At 45.7% G+C, this 17,329-nt stretch overlaps 1 protein-coding gene across 1 annotated transcript in view; it reads right to left on the bottom strand.

Annotated features, from left to right (window-relative positions):
* LOC308279787 (aldehyde oxidase 2) overlaps positions 1 to 17,329 on the bottom strand; it is a gene marked incomplete at both ends in the record, with an annotated part of 92,487 nt that overhangs the window by 16,973 nt on the left and 58,185 nt on the right. The window contains 6 exons of the mRNA XM_080719956.1: positions 300 to 414; positions 2,476 to 2,528; positions 3,925 to 3,999; positions 6,894 to 7,022; positions 9,470 to 9,565; positions 16,124 to 16,351. Of these exons, the coding sequence (XP_080576082.1) occupies positions 300 to 414; positions 2,476 to 2,528; positions 3,925 to 3,999; positions 6,894 to 7,022; positions 9,470 to 9,565; positions 16,124 to 16,351 (696 nt within the window). The remainder of the gene's footprint in view (positions 1 to 299; positions 415 to 2,475; positions 2,529 to 3,924; positions 4,000 to 6,893; positions 7,023 to 9,469; positions 9,566 to 16,123; positions 16,352 to 17,329) is intronic.

The following is a 17,329-nucleotide window of genomic DNA, read 5'->3' on the forward strand; positions in this document are numbered from 1 at the left end:
ACTTTCAAGGAAAGGCTGGATCTCTGGACATTCCTATGGAACTGAAATAATCTGGATTTTTTTTTTGGTGGAGATGGGTGTCACTGAATTGCATAAACTGGCCTCAAACTTTTGATCCTCCTGACTCAGCCTCCCTTAGTAGCTGATCTTTATAGGTGTGTCCACAGTGCTTAGATTAATTGAACAACCCCATTCTTGTCATTTGAGTGTTACATAATAATGTTATATGGGCTTCTTACTATAAGATATAATTTTGCTGTTGACTTAACTTGCCAAGGGGAAGGGTAGACTTGACTCACCCTGTGAGTGCCTGTCAGGCAGTCAATTTCAACCTCAGAACAGGCCGCCCCGTAGACATAGTATGGAAACGGGTCTCCCTCGCCCTTCTCCCAGTCCATGAAGGCCTTGTAGCCCCTGAGGGAAGAAGAAACATCCTTTGGCTTGGCAGTGGAAGGTGAAAACAACATCGATCCAATTCAAAAATTATTACATTTTTATGATAACATTTTATTTTGTGTTCATTTCAACAGATGTTTAAGCTCATTTCAACTGTTGCTTTGTATTTGCAACTCAGCTGGTTATCAGGGGCCTCTGTTTAAAAGAAGATACTCAGGTAGGATGCTAGGAGGGAGAAGCCAATGGACTTTTCGCCTGGACCTCAGTTTAGAAACATTGGGAAACTCAGTTGGTTTTGGTGAAATGTCCCCAGAGGGACCCTATAGACGGTGTTGACCCAAGTCACAGGGGACCGAGGATACCTCGGGGCTACTGAAAAGGGCCAGTCATTCATGCACTAATTTACACTGGAAGAAGTATTCAGCTTGTGGGCTGGATTGCTCTCTTCTTGGGTACATAAACACAGGACACTGTGTAGAGCACACAGGGCTGGGCTTGTACATCTTTTTTCTCCTTTTTCCCCTCACAAGCATTTGCTTTACTCTTTTTTTTTTTTTTTTTGGTGGTACTGGGGTTCCTGGAAGCCCTTCTATCTCTGGGCTACACTCCTAGACCTAATATATATATATATATATATATATATATATATATATATATATATATATATGTATGTATATATGTATGTATATGTATGTATATATATGTATATATATATATATATATATATATATATTTAATTTTTTTTGGAAACAGGGTCTCTTAAGCCAGCGAGGCTGGCTCCAAACCAGCTCGATCCTCCTGTCTCCACCTCCCAAGTGCAGGGATTACAAGCATGTGCCACCACGCCCGGCCTTGCTTTACTCTTTCCTTTGTGTGTGCATACATAATTTGGTGGTTTAGGCCGGGCGTGGTGGCGCACGCTTGTAATCTCCGCGCTTGGGAGGCAGAGACAGGAGGATCACGCAGGTATGAATCATGCAGGTTCGAAGCCAGCCGTGCGCACTGGCTTAAGAGACCCTGTTTCCAAATAAAAAAGTAAAAATAGGTCTGAGAGTGTAGCCCGGAGGTAGAAGAGCTTCCAGGAACCCCAGTACCACACACACACACACACACAAAAAAAATGTGGTGGTTTATTTGATCAGATTATAAAGCTAATACCTTCCATTTCTTAATATATATATTTTTTTGTTACTGGGGATTGAACCCTGGTGTTTTTATACATGTGAGGTATATTCCCAACCCTTTTTTTGTTTTACTTTTTATTTATTTTATGTGGTACTGGGAATTAAACCCAGGGGCATTCTACCTCTGAGCTACACTCTCAGCCCTAGTTTTTATTCTTTATTTTGAAACAGGGTCTCAGTGAGTTGTAAAGGGCCTCACTAAGTAGCTGAGGCAGTCCACGAACCTGTGACCCTCCTGTCTCAGCCTCCCAAGTACTGGGATTACAAGTGTGCACCACATGCCTAGTTTATGTTTTATTTTGAAATAGGGTCTTGCTAAGTTCCTGACGATCTTGCTGAGCTCTGAGGCTGGTCTTGAACCTGCGATCCTCCTGTCTTAGCCTCCCCTGCATGGGGATTGCAGGTGAGCGCCACGATACACGGCCCACTTCTTGAATTTGAGCTCTTTTTGCTTTACTTGAGTAAGATGTGTTTGCTGAGGCTCCCCCCACTGACACAGGTATAAGGAGTGATATGTGATCATCAGCCAGCCATCTCCTCCTGTCAGGTAAGACGCTTCAAGAGAAAGGTTTTGTGATGAATGAAGGGAGATTTGTAAAAGTGAGTTGCAAGCTATTTCTAATGATAGTATCTTTTTATTAGTCACAATAAAGAATAGCAAATAATGGCTAGGTAAATCAAAGTGGTGTGTTTAACCTAAAATGAATATTTTTATTTTTTTAATATTATTTGAGACTTAACTCAAAGGTCTATGTGAAAACAGAAATCTGAGCCTAGAATAGTTCTCAGCAATCATATAATAAAATCCTACTTACAAATGAGAGAACTTTGGCCTAGAGCAATTGGGTTACTTTAAAATTTCTCAGCTAAGTTGATATATTATTTTAATTTTTACCTGAAGTATCCAGTGGCTGAAAGACTGATCCTTTGTTCAAATGCTGCTTGTATCTGCAGGATGGACATAGTTAAAATAAAGCAAACATGCCATTTGATAGGTGCAAGGAAAATACTCTATGTATCACATTGACATCTGATCGTTGTTGTTGGTACTTTGCTCATCTTTAATAGTTTCTATATTACTCGTCATGATAGTTTTTTCCTCAGCTGGCACATTGGCAATTTTCTTCTGACTGAGGGTAGAAGTCTGGATTAAGTAAATATAAAATAGAATCTGAGCTGGGCGTGGTGGCGCACACTTGTAATCCCAGCGCTTGGGAGGCTGAGACAGGAGGATCGCGCAGGTTCAAAGCCAGCCTCAGCTACTGAGTGAGGCTCTCAGCAACTTAGTGAGACCCTGTTTCCAAACAAAATAGGAAATAGATCTGGGAGTAGAGCCCGGAGGTAGAAATCCTCTGGGTTCCACCCCCAGAACCACACACACACACACACAAATCTGGCTGGATGTATAGGGTATAGGCACTACATTTACAGATTATTTGTGGCTTTTTTTGGTACTAGGTACTGAAGTCAGGGGCATTCTGAGATACACTCTCATCCTTATTTTATTTTTATTTTGAAACAGGGTCTTGCTAGGTTGATGAAAGTCTTACTACTTGTGGAGGCTATCCTCAAACCTGTGATCCTCCTGTTTCAGCCTCCCAAGTACTGAAATTACAGGGATGTGCCACCACATCTGGCTAAGGGGCTTCATTTCTAAGCATTCAAACTCTAGTATGGTGTGCCCAACTGTGACCTAAGTATTCTTTTCTTTTCTCTTTCTTTTTTTGTTTTTGGTGGTACTGGGGGTGGAACCCAGGGGCTTTTCTACTTCTGGGCTATACTCCCAGACCTATTTTATACTTTATTTGGAAACAGGGTCTCACTAAGTTGCTGAGAGCCGCACTCAGTAGCTGAGGCTGGCTTCGAACCTGTGCGATCCTCCTGTCTTATCCTTTTACGTGACCTAAGTCTTCTAATGAGAAGAGATGCAAGGTATCATAAAGTTAGATTAAGTGAGTCATTTCCTTGGGGCCTTTTCAATAGCAGCTAGGCTTTTTAGTTGTCTTCTTCTCTGCCTCAAGCATCAGTAGTTTTGTGGGGCTTAGGAAGGCTTTTGTTCGAGTGGGTGAAGCCTTCTGCGTATTCTTCATACATTCCCAGTAACTGTTTCCTGTGCATTTTCTCCGTACGCACCCTGGAGAAGCCTTCTCAAACTTTGGTAATCCTACCCTTTCACAGAAGTCTGCTTGGTTGGGGAAGAACTTTCCAACGTTGGAGGAGAAGCACACTGTATGGAGACACAGAGGAGCTCTTTCTACGTGGGGCCGCGCGCTCTGGGACGCCCTCGCAGCGCTGGTTTGTGATGTTTTCTCGTTTGTAGTAACAAACAGGGAGGAACACTTACCCAGTCTTCCCATGCGCCTTCTGGGTTTTTCTTCATGACTGGCTCCAGGCGTTTCAGAAGGATCTGACAAGCATTCTTAAAGAAATAAAGAAGAGACTTGACATCAGAAAGTAGCTTTGTCGTGCGGTTTGCGTGAAAGACCATTGGCTAGTCATTCACCAGGTCAGTGAGTGCTTATGAGGTGCCCGCTCCAGAGCATTTGAGGACACAGAGGCAATACAGGCCCTGCCCCTAAAGACACTGTCAGTCACTGGAAGGGTGTTTCTTTGCTGGTTCACTTCCTGTGAAAATATGGGCTCAGCTGAGTTGTTATTCTCAGATCCTCTTTCACAGACTAACCAGGTTCTTAATTCTGTCTCTTTTTCTACATCTTGTTCTGTACTTTCTTCTTTCTCATGTGTTTTCACAGCCATTAAAATAAATCATAGAAGCATCCTGTTTCCCCTGCGGTTTGTGCGTCCGAGTCTGCAGCAGTGATATGCCGGTGTCCTGCTGGGTCTGAAACATTCAACTCTCTGTCTGTCCCTCGGTCTTTTCATCCATCCACCACCAAACCACTACACCGAGGGTCTGAGCTTTGGATGTGAAGTGGAAAATTTGCTTTAAAACATCCTAGAGCCACAAAACGTCTGGTCCTTAAAAAAAGAAACCTAAAACTCAGTACCCTAGAAGATGGACTAATGCTTAGTTTAGACTGACAACTCCCATCATATGGATCTGTTCCTCTTTTGTGTTTTATCCTGTTCTAAATTGGATCTCATAGCCAGGCATGGTGGCGCACGCTTGTAATACGAGTATTTGGGAGGCTGAGACAGGAGGATCACAGGTTTGAGGATAGCCTCAGCAAGTAGTGAGATTCTCATCAAACCTAAAGAGACCCTGTTTCAAAACAAAAATAAAACAGGTCTGGGGGTATAGTTTGGAGGTAGAATGTCCCTGGGTTCAATCCCCAGTACCAAGTAAGTAAGTAAGTAAGTAAGTAAGTAAGTAAGTAAATAAATAGAATCTCATGAATTTCAGGTTTTTCACAAATTTGTTCTGAGCAAAAAGAGTCTCTGTGAGCTGGGTGTGGTGGCGGACACTTGTAATCCCAGTATTTGGGAGGTTGAGACAGGAGGATCGCAGGTTCACGGCTAGCCTCAGCAACTTTGTGAGGTCCTCCACAACTGAATAGGACTCTGTTTCAAAATAAAACATAAAAAACTGGGCGTGTGGTGCTCGCTTGTAATCCCCGCGCTTGGGAGGCTGAGACAGGAGGATCGCATAGTTTCGAAGCCAGCCTCAGCTACTTAGTGAGGCTCTCAGCAACTTAGTGAGACCCTGTTTCCAAATAAAGCATAAAATAGGTCTGGGAGTATAGCCCAGAGGTAGAGACCCCTGGGTCCCATCCCTAGGACCACACAAAAAATAAAATAAAATAAATTAAGACAAAATAAAACATAAAAATAGGGCTGGGGGTGTATCTGGGAGGTAGAATGCCCCTGGGTTCCATCCCCAGTCCCCCTCCCCCCCAAAAAAGTCTCTGCTTTTTGCCCCTCCTGGAGATGGCACCATATAGGTGAGACTGATTCCGAAAGCAGCTCCTCTTGGAGTCATCGGTGCAGTGTCCCTGGGGAGTATGCCCCTTATAATCTTCAGATAGAAAAGTGAATAGTTTGTAACAGAAACATGAAAAATATAGTAGATATTACTCCCAAAGTACATCCATCAGATATTTGTATTAAAGACTATGATATAGCGGTTTTTTGATGCTGGGTATTGGATTTAGGGACATTCTATCTCTGAACTACACTCACAACCGTATTTTATTTTTTTAAATTGGGAAATAGGGTATTTATTTATTTATTTATTTTTGTGGAGGTACTGGGGTTCCTGGAAGCCCTTCTACCTCCAGGCTACACTCCCAGACCTATTTTTTATACTTTTTATTTGGAAATAGGGTTTCTTAAGCCAGCACGGCTGACTGAACCTGTGCGATCCTCCTATCTCCGCCTCCCAAGCACGGGGATTACAAGCGTGAGCCACCACGCCTGGCAAGGGAAATAGGGTTTAAGTTGCTGAGAGCCTCCCTAAGATTTTGAAGCTGGCTTCAAACCTGTGATCCTCCTTTCTCAACCTCCCAAGTACCAAGATCACAGGCACATACCACCATGCCTAGTGGTGCTTTTAATTTTTTAATTTTATTTTTTGTGGAACTGGGGATCAAACCCAGGTGCAGTCTACCTTTGAGCTATATCCCCAACCCTATTTTTTTATCCTTTATTTTAAAATAGGTTCTCACTAAGTTGCAGAGGGCCTCACCTGGCTTCTGGCAGTGCTTTTTAAAAATATCAATTACAGCTGGGTGTGGTGGTGCATGCCTGTAATCCCAGTACTTGGGGATTTTTTATTTTCAAATAAAAAATAAATTAGGACTGGGAGTATAGTTCTGAGATAGAATACCCCTGGGTTCAATCCCCAGTAACACACACACACACACCACACCACCACCACCACCACCACCACCACCATCAACAACAACAACCAAAACCCCCTAACAACCATCAATTACAAAATAAGTACAAAAGAAAGCTCCAAGTACGAGCTCCTGGTAGAACTCCATTGAAGGCAGCACTCTAATTGCACCAGATCCACTTGGCTGTGGTCAGCTGGCCTATCTGCCTGTAAGAACTCGTTCGTGCCAGGGAAAACCGGCACTGCCCAACCTGGGTGTTCACACGAGTACACACTCCGTCTAGACTGATATATACGCAAAACAGCGGACTTCTGTTGTCTTTGAGCCATTACGTTTTATATTTGTCACCACAGTTTAGCTCACTCCAACTAATACACGCTCCAGATTTGGTCATGCCTAGATTAGGTTTAGTGACGCAGGTGATTTCTCTGAAGATAACCACTGTGCCTGTATCCAGCTAAGAAAACAAGAGATGTGGCAAAGTCCACGGGGGAAAGAAGCCAGGAGGCGTCACCTGCACGGCTCTGCCGTTGACGTCTGCACCGATGGACGCGGCCGTAGCGATGGTGTTAGGCACCGTGGCTGTGCTTGTCTCACAGATGTGCATGTGCGACATGGGGATCTTCAGTTCCCGGCTGGCCACCTGTGGGAAAGAGAAATGTTTTCAAGTCCAGCAAGGAGGTGTGTCTGTGTCTGTGTGTGTCCCACCCTGATGGTACTGAGGATGGAACCAAGGGGCATTCTACCTCTCCAGCGACACCTCAACTCTATTTTTTATTTGGAAACAGGGTCTCACTAGGTTGCTTTCTTTGTTCCCACTTGCTTTTATTTCTGTACTATTTGCTGTTCACTTTTAAAAATTCTGTTTTTTTCTAGTTTTTCTAGAAAATGTTTAGAGAAGTTAAGCTACCTAATATGAAAGCAAACAATAAAAAATAAAAAAGGGAGGAAAGTTAGAAAAGAAGCATTGTTTCTACTGCTGTCATCTTTGTTTTTGCAAAACAAACAAACAAACAAGCAAGCAAAAAACCACCTTCTAGCCAGGCATGGCGGCGCACGCTTATAATCCCAGTACTTGGGAGGCTGAGACAGGAGGATTGCAGGTTCAAGGCCAGCCTTGACATTTAGGACTTCCACAATTTAGTTAGACCCTGTTTCAAAATAAAGAATAAAATAAACAAACAAACAAACAGACAAACAAAAAGCCACCTTCTCAAGATGTCTGTAGGTTTCCTGTCTTTCCAGAAAAAGGCAATTTTTTAAGAAAAGGGCAATTTCATTGATTCTGAGTGGTGAAAAGCCAAGGGGATTTGGGTTCATACCATACTTGGCTGGTGGAGCTGGCCTTAGGCAAGTGTGGCTCTAAGGAAGGGCTCTGTGCTCTTGGCCGGGTTCTCTCTCAGCCTCTTGCACGTCTATTTTTCTTACATGGCCGTGCTGCTTGCGACAGCAGGCAAGTTTCATTCATGGTACAGAACTGACTGCCAGCCCTGGCCTCCAGCACGGTCCCTAAACAACCAGAAAGGACAGATAAGGCTGGTGCCTTTCTCTCTGCTTATCTGTTCCAGAAAAGGATGCTGATTGCCTTAGATGAGTCCTGAACTGTCTTTCTGCAGCAAGTGGGGTTCAGAATTGGTCAGGCCCGGGTATTGTACCTGTATCTGTGGCAGCTTTGGTAGCAGGGAGGGAGATGGTGCTCACAGAAACCTGAATTGAGGAGTCCTCTAGAGCCATTAAATGTGGGAGGTGTAATATATCTTCTAAAGGAGCTAAGGGGCTGGGTAGTGAAAAGTGACAGTCATGTACTTTAACAATCAAATATATTTGTCATAGCTGGGCGTGGTGGCACACGCTTGTAATCCCAGCATTCAGGAGTTTGAGACAGGAGGATCGTGGTTCACGGACAGCCTCAGCTACTTAGTGAAGCCCTCTGCAACTCAGTGAGACCCTGTTTCGTTTCGTTTCTCTTTCTTTCTTTCTTTCTTTCTTTCTTTCTTTCTTTCTTTCTTTCTTTCGTGGTAATGAAGTTTCTGGAAACCCTTCTACCTCTGGGCTACACTCCCAGACCTATTTTTGTAAAAAATATTTTTATTTGGAAACAGGGTCTCCTAAGCCAGCGAGCCTGGCTAAGAACCTGCGTGATCCTCCTGTCTCTGCTTCCCAAGCACGGGGATTATAAGCGTGTGCCACCACACCCGGCAATGAGACCCTGTTTCAAAATAAAGAATAAAAAATAGGGCTGGGGGTGTAGCTCAGAAGTAGAATGTCCCTAGACAGTCGTGGTGCATGCTTGTAATCCCCGTGCTTGGGAGGCTGAAACAGGAGGAGCGCACAGGTTCAAAGCCAGCCTTAGCTACTTAGTGAGGCTCTCAGCAACTTAGTGAGACCCTGTCTCCAAATAAAATAGAAAATTGGTCTGGGAGTATAGCCCGGAAGTAGAAAGCCTTTGAGTTCCACCCCAGTACCACCAAAAAAAAAAAAAAAAAAAAAAAAAAAAGAAGTAGAATGTCCCTGGGTTCCATCCCCAGTACCACACACACAAAAAGAAACAAAGAAAGAAAACCCAAATATATTTGTCATAAAGTTAAGTGTTTTCAATTTAAAGGATTACTATTTGCTTCTGAGATATATTCTTCCTACTTGCATGGATGTGTATATATTAAAATATCCTTTAAAATGATTGGCGAACGATGGTTGATGAAATACTTGCCCTTAGATGTCAAAATAAAATATCAGAAGTCTAACACTGTTGTATAAAATAAAAAAATGGATACCTACGGGTCTCAAAATAGAAATGCTAAAAACCTCCTACTCTTGGTTCTCTTGCATGGGGCAGTGCCATGGTACCGCCTGGGCCCAGAGGCGGTGTCTTTACTCACAACCCCCCCATCCCTCAGCCCTGGCGGAGTACTGCACGTGCCTGAGATTTTTGTCTCCTCAGCCATTGTATTTTATAAGTAAGAAGCGGTTCAATTAAATAGTCAAGGTCTTAGAGGTTGGACCCAAAGAGCCATCATTTATCCTGAAAGATGAGCCCCAAATTTCAGTCACGTCAACAATGTAGTAAAGAGAGCGATGGTTAGTTTTTACCTGTAGCATTTTGGTGTGAATACCTTGTCCCAGTTCGTTGCCTCCATGTGTGACCAGTACAGACCCATCTGTGTAGATATGAACAAGCGCAGCTGCCTAGAAAACAACCCGGAGGCACAGCTCAGTGCAAGGCGCGCTTAGGGAAGTGTAAGAAAGAAATAAGGTAGTGAACTGCCAGCCTCAGGGAACAGGCGGGCAGAGGCAAGGCAAGGCGCGCTCGTGCTCTCTCTCTCTCTCTCCCTCTCCCTCTCCCTCTCCCTCTCTCTCCCTCTCTCAGATTCTGAAGCTTAGTTCTGCCTTGTACAAAAAAAAATCACCTGTAAAGGACTTTTCTACTTATGACCGGGCTTTAGCAGGAATCCTTTTGGATACCTCAGGAGTTGCAAGTATTGGTTCCAACTGTTTGCAAACTGGCCCTTGTTTATTTTTTTATTTTTTTGTGATACTGGGAATGAAACCCAGGGGCATTCTACCTCTGAGCTACTCCCCCAGCCCTATATTTTTCTTTATTTTAAAACAGGGTCTCACTGAATTGCAGAGGGCCTAAGTAGCTGAGGCTGTCCTCTAACTCCTGTCTCAGCCTTCTGAATGCTGGGATTACAAGCGTGTGCCACCACGCCCGGCTTATGGCCCTTTTTAAAAACCATTGGCTAGCTGGGCATGGTGGCTAACTATTTCTTTTAAAAATTGTTCCTGGGTGTGGTGGTACATGCGTGTAATCCCAGTACTTGGGAGGCTGAGACAGGAGGATCACAGGTTCCCAGCCAGCTTCTGAAATTTAGTGAGGCCATCCACAATTTAGTGAGACTCTGTTTGAAAATAAGAAGAATAAATAGAGGTAGGGGTATAGCTCAGAGATGGAATGCCCCTGGGTTCCATCCCCAATACCCAAAATAAAAATAAAATCGTTGTGCAGACATGGTTTGTCACTCCTACAGTTCCAGATACTCAGGAAGCTAAGGCAGAAAGATGGCTTGAGCCCAAGGGTTTATTTATTTATTTTTTTGGTGGTACTGGGGGTGGAACCCAGAGGCTTTCTACCTCCGGGCTATACTTCCAGACCTTTTTTATATTTTATTTGGAAACAGGGTCTCACTAAGTTGCTAAGAGCCTCACTAAGTAGCTGAGGCTGGCTTCGAACCCGTGCGATCCTCTTGTTTCAGCCTCCCAAGTGCGGGGATTACAAGCGTGCGCTACCACGCCCGGCTAAGCCCAAGGGTTTAAAACCAACCTGACAACATAGTGAGATCCTGTCTCAAATTAAAAAACAAAACAAAATGAAACAAAACTTCAAACCACATCCATTGCTTCTTTATGCAACTGTAGAATAAACACTACTAAAATTATTTGCTGCTGGGCGTGGTGGCACACGCTTGTAATCCCAGTACTTGGGAGGCTGAGACAGGAGGATCTAGGTTTGCGGCCAGCCTCAGCTATTTTTGTATTATTTTAACTTTATTTATTTATTTTTTTTGTGAGACGGGGGATAGAACCCAGGGGATTTCTACCTCTGGGCTACACTCCCAGACCTATTTTTATATTTTATTTGTAAACAGAGTCTCACTAAGTTGCTGAGAGCCTCACTAAGTAGCTGAGGCTGGCTTCGAACCTGTGCGATCCTCCTGTCTCAGCCTCCCAAGTGCTGGGATTACAAGTGTGCGCCAGCATGCCCGGCTAAGCCTCAGCTATTTATTTATTTATTTTTTTGCGGGTCTGGGGATGGAACCCAGGGGCATTTGACCTCCGAGCTACACCCCCTGCCCTATTTTTTATTCTATTTTGAAACCGGGTCTCACTGAGTTGCAGAGGGCCTCACTAAGTAGCTGAGGCTGTCCGCGAACCGCGATCCTCCAGGTCTCAGCCTCCCGAATGCTGGGATTACAAGTGTGCGCCAGCATGCCCGGCTAAGCCTCAGCTATTTAATAAGGCCCTCTGCAACTTAGTGAGATCTTGTTTTAAAATAAAGAATAACAAATAGGGCTGGGGGTATATCTTGGATGTAAAATGCCTCTAGGTTCCATCCCCAGTACCACACACACACACACACACACACACACACAATTATTGGCTGACCATGAAGCTAATGAATTAAATCTTTTCCACTGCATGCTCAATTCTAGATATATAAACACGAAGAAGATATGGTTCTGAGGTAGGACAGAAGAAACAAAAGAAATAGGTAAAAAAACTATATTATGAAATGTTGGCACCAAAGTTCCTCATCCCTTTATGTCTCAAATGAGTTCTCCCCCAAATTCCTCAGAAATCTGTATATCTTAAAGTTAACTGAAAAACTCTATAATCAGCCTGTGTACGGCTAACAGGACAGAAACAACATCATGAGAAACCTCTAGTTTGGGGGACGTTGCAGCTTTTTGATGGATCAGACAGTGGAGACCATGGTCAGCCTGAGGATCCAGTAGCTGATCATAAACCAGCTGTGACCACAGGACTGATGTCATCCTCACCCCACCCCAAGTTTCCTTAAAGAGAGGAGCCATGGAGCCCCGAATGTCTCTCTCACTCTGGAGAGGGCCGGCATGCTCCCTTGAATGTGTACTTCTTGCTTCCAAAATAAATCTCGATGTCTGTGGCGTTTTCTGAAACTCTTTTCCGTCATGTAGGCCAAGGAGACCGCCGGTCCTGGGTTGCAATCCCCTCCCTCCCCTATGGGAACCGCTCTGGACCCTTCACAGAATCAACCCTTCTTCCATGACAGTGTTTCTTTAAGTAGGTCACAAGGAAGTGTGGAGCCGGGGTGGAAATCCGGTCAGTGTCATGCAGAATGCTCAGCAACAAAATGAGCAGGGCGCCGGGGTTGAGGGACCTGGGAGGACAGTCCAACTTCTCCGCTGCTCAGGGATGGCTTCCCAAAGTGACAGTCAAATGGGGTCAAGGAGGAGAGAAGAGTCTGCCAGCGGACGAGGTGGGCAAACGATCCCCCTGCTTACGGGGAAAGCCTGCTCCTGGGCACACCACGGGGCCCTCTGGGTCTGGTCTCAGGTTCCTCAGCGCCGCCCTGTCTCTTGCCCAGGATGCTTCCTCTCCCACCCGGCTCTTGCTTATGCTGTCCTCTCTCCCTGGCCTGCTCCTCCTCCTGTTTTTTCCCTATCTGCCCAACCTTCACACCCACAGTCTTCTTCCTGGTCCAAGCTTCCCAAATGCTTTCCCCCTACCTGGGAAGGCTCACTCTCCCTCTTCTCTGTACTTTCTCTTCCAGGAAGTGCTGGGTTGAATCGTGTTCCCCGCCTCCACAATTCACATCTACCTGGAACCTCAGACTATAACTTTGTTTGGAAATGGTCTTTGCAGATATAATTAAGATGAAACTGGTCTGGATGAGAGTGAGCCCTAAACTCAGTGGCTGGTGTCCTGATGGAAGAAGGCCATGTGCAGACATCAGGGAGGATGCTGATGTGGGGACGAGGATGCTGATGTGGGGACGAGGCAGCCGCTGGAGGGATGCTGCCCCAAGCTAAGGACACCAGGAGCCACCAGAGGCTGAGAGGCAGGGAAGGTCCTCCCTGAGCCTTCAGAGAGAACACGGCCTGCTTGTACATGGCTTTTGGCCTTTTAGCCTCTAGAACCGTGAGAACATCAATGTGTCGCTTTAAGCCACCCAGTTTGTGGCATAAATAGTGCCCACAAACTAATCCAGGGGGTGATGAGGTCTGCTCAAAGAAGAGTCTTCCCAGCAAAGGCACTGGTCTCTGCGGTTCTGCCTCCTGTAGAGACTGAGCAGATTTGAATCTTGGAGAACTCTATAAATGTTCGCTTTGTGAGATGAACAGAAAGATGGTATTTTTCCTTGCAGGAGGAAGAAGGATTAAGAGTCCAGTCGCTGCCTGTCTGGAGATTCCAGGAGGCCTGGGAGCTGCTGCAGATGGGCGGGTGGGGAATAACAGCCTCACTCCCCGGGGGCCGGCTCCTGCTGAGGACAGCATTCTCACTGTCAGCCTGGCTGGGTGAGCCGTCCCGTGACTCATCAGCTCACCTGAAATGACACCCTTCAGTACCCAGCCAAACGATTCTTGGGCGCACCGATTTAGAACTCTGTGGGGAAGCTGGAGGCCTTTCAAATGGAGACTTGTAGTCAGTCCTTGCTTGGCGTGCCCCTGTGTGTGTGTGTGTGTGTGTGTGTGTGTGTGTGTGTGTGTGTGTCTGTCTGGTGGTGAGATAAGAAGTTGGCTCCTGTGGATGAGAGCAGGAGGCTGTGGTTTAGGGGAGAAGTGGTCATCTAGGTGAAGGGAGATGTGGTGTTAACAAGAAATAGTTTTTTGTGTTTGGTTCTTGGGCAGAGCTATCAAAACCTTAGAATGTACTGTACTATCTTTGGTCTGCTAATGAGATGATTCATGGGTGTCTGGACGGCCTTTGGGTGAGGAGGTTAGCGTATGTGTGTGCTTGTATGTATCACGTGTGTCTTTCAGCCACTTGGTTCCAGGCTTCTGGACTCCCCTAGGTTTGGAGGGCTTGGAGGCTCTGTGCTCCCAGACCATGACTTGTGCATTATCTCCATTTGTCTGTTCTTGCATTGTGTGCTTTATAATAATTTGATGACAATCATAGGTAACATGCTTTCTGGAGTTCTGTTTATTCTAGAAAATGATCAGATTTAAGCAGGGTTAGTGAAAACCCCTAAATTAGTAGCTAGCCAGGTAGGGGTGTAGGAAACCCAGGCTCCCATTCACTGTTGGTATCTGAAAGGGGTGCAGGTTTGAGGGGCTGATCCCTTGGCCTGTGGGGTCTCCACCAGATCTAGGTAGTGGGCATGAAAACAGAATTGAATTCCTTGTCACCTGGTTGGAGAGTTGGTCTTGAAAAGACACAACATGCCAGGTGTGGTGGCGCACGCTTGTAATCCCAGCATTTGGGAGGCTGAGACCGGAGGATCGCGGTTCACGGACAGCCTCAGCTACTTAGTGAGGGCCCTCTTCAACTCAGTGAGACCCTGTTTCAAAATAAAGAATAAAAAATAGGACAGGGGGTGTAGCTTGGAGGTCGAAAGCCCCTGGGTTCCATCCCCAGACCCACAAATAAATAAATAAATAAAGAAAATAAAGAAAAGACACAACATTTTGTGCCAGAGAGAAACCACATAGGCAGTCTATGGGGCCTCTTACATCCCAGCTAGTACAGCTTTCAGCCATGATCATTGCCCTTTCTGTGCCTATTCTAGAACAGGCATCCTGGATCTGGACAGGAATGTGACCCAGAAGCCCAGGGCATCTTGCCCTCCCAACCAAAGGAGCAAGAGCCCTGAACCCAGAGTCTGAGCTCTGGTGGGCAGGGGCTCAGGGCCCCCACTGGAGTAAGTGTGTGTGTGTGTGTGTGTGTGTGTGTGTGTGTGTGTGTGTGTGTAAAGGGAGATGGGGGAGGGGGAGGGGGAGAGAATCTACTGTCTGTCAGTAGCTGGGTATAAAGAAAGAATGCTGTCAATGATATACACACAGGGAGATCTCACGCACATGAGATTTTCCCAGCTGCTGAGATTTCTAATTTTGGTGGATAATAATGAGCAGGCAACCACCATTCCCAGTTTCCTAAACATCTTTTCTGTCTAGGACCCATTGGGACTTAGGGAAGACTTGTTCTGGTCCCTGTCCTAGTCAGGTGACTCACCTACAGGCTGCCCGCCCTCCTTCCTTTGGCTTGCGAAGGGATTCCTTTTGCACGTGTGCCCCGGAATATTTCTGGATGACATCCCTTTGTCCTCACCAGAATTGACACAGATTCCTGGGAGGGGCGTTTTGAAACTGCTAGTTGGTCAGGGCAAAGTGGAATGACTTCTCTGCCTAAGACCTAGCAGATAGATGGAACACTGTAGGTATCTGGAGGCACAGACCAGGAGAAGCCATTCTTCCCAAGCCTGAGACCCCCAAGCTGAGAAGACACAGCATGATGGCTCCTGAAGCTTCCTGTTCCTTCCTGTTCAGTCCACTTCTCCATCTTGGCAGTTCAGCTGTGGCAGGTCTCCTGCTTTCTGAGGCTGTTCCTGCTTACCAAGGCCTTTCTCTACTGGATGATGGTTTATTTTTTTTATTTTTATTTTTTTTCTCTTTTAGTACTGGTGAATGAACCCAGCAGTAGCATACCTCTGAGCTACAACCCTAGCCCATTTATTTATTTATTTATTTATTTATTTATTTATTTATTTATTTTTGGTGGTACTGGAGGTGGAACCCAGAGGCTTTCTACCTCCGGGCTATACTCCCAGACCTATTTTATATTTTATTTGGAAACAGGGTCTCACTAAGTTGCTGAGAGCCTCACTAAGTAGCTGAGGCTGGCTTCAAACCTGCGTGATCCTCCTATCTCAGCCTCCCAAGTGCAGGGATTACAAGCGTGCGCCACCATGCCCGGCGGTTATTTATTTAGGAAACAGGGTCTCCCTAAATTTCTAAGGTTTTTCAGTAGTTTACTGGGGCTGACCTCAAACCCACGATCCTCCAGTCTCAGCCTCACAACTACTGGGATTACAGGCAGGTATCATCACGCTCAGCTTCTACTGTACTATGATGCTCAGAAGAGCCCTGTGCATTGCCCCCCAGTAGAGAGGCCCAAGCTCTGGGAATGGAGGGGCCCAGGTGATGCTCTCTCGATGCCGGCACAAGGCGGCTGTGCAGGAGGGTAGCTGGCACCAGAGCTTCCTACCTGATGGTAGCCCGTTGCAGCAAAGCCAACTGAAAACTTCATGGGGACAGCTGCGATGCCTTTCTTCTTCCAATAATTCTTCCTGTTGAACTCTTCCACCCGCACCCTCCTGCTGTGAAAGGAAGACTTCTCCAGACACTCCTTCCAACACCGTATCAGAGTCTCAGGGTTGAACGCTTGTTTGTAGATGGTTTTATCAACTGTTTTGTACATGTTTTTCTCTCTAACCTGGAAACAGGTGGGAAAACCAGTCAATAGCTATGGTAAGACAGAAACTGCCCAAGAGAGACTTGAAAAGCTTCTCCACTAAAACACACACAGTGGTTGGGGGAGAACAGCATTCACACTTTCTTTGAACAGCATGTGCTGTTTTAAGTGGATAGATTTACAAAGATAAGGGGGTTATCCTTCATCTCTTCATCAATGTCTGGTCCAGGGTCTCTCCCCCAGGAAGCGCAGGGCCGTGGACAGTGATGGGTCTAGGAAGGTTTTGTGGGATGGAGTTGCCTAGAGAAGAAGGTTTTTCTTCTTTCCCTACAGGGTTCAGAGAAAGGAGCAGAGCTGGTAGATGGCATATTAAAGTCGGGATTTATAGCCAGTGTGGTGGCGCACCCTTGTAATCCCAGTACTTGGGAGGCTGGGAGAGGAGGATCGCATAGGTTCAAAGCCAGCCTCAGCTACTTACTTAGTGAGGCTCTCAGCAACTTAGTCAGTTTTAAAAAAATAGGTCTGGGAATGTAGCCCAGAAGTAGAAAGCCCCTGGGTTCCATCCTCAGTATTAAAAAAAAAAATAAAAAAGTCAGGATTTATTGCTGTAATGAAGATTTTGTTCTGCTAGGGAGGAGCAGCACTGCAGATGATGACAAACGGCATCTCTAGGTCTTCCAGTTGCCTTTGGAGTGCATGCTTAGGTCTTCTTGGTGGTACTGGAGTTGGAACCCTTCTACCTCCAGGCCATACTCCCAGACCTATTTTTTATATTTTATTTGGAAACAGGGTCTCTTAAGCCAGTGAGGCTGGCTTCGAACCTGTGCAATCCTCCTGTCTTTGCCTCCCAAGCGCAGGGGTTACAAGCGTGCGCCACCATGCCCGGCATAGGTCGTCTTAAAATTTTATTTGAGCAGGACGTGGTGGCGCACGCTTGTAATCCCAGCATTTGAGAGGCCGAGGCAGGAGGATCGCGGTTTGTGGCCAGCCTCAGCTACT

The sequence above is a fragment of the Muscardinus avellanarius genome (genome assembly GCF_963383645.1).
Source record: "Muscardinus avellanarius genome assembly, chromosome: 2".
NCBI lineage: Eukaryota > Metazoa > Chordata > Mammalia > Rodentia > Gliridae > Muscardinus > Muscardinus avellanarius.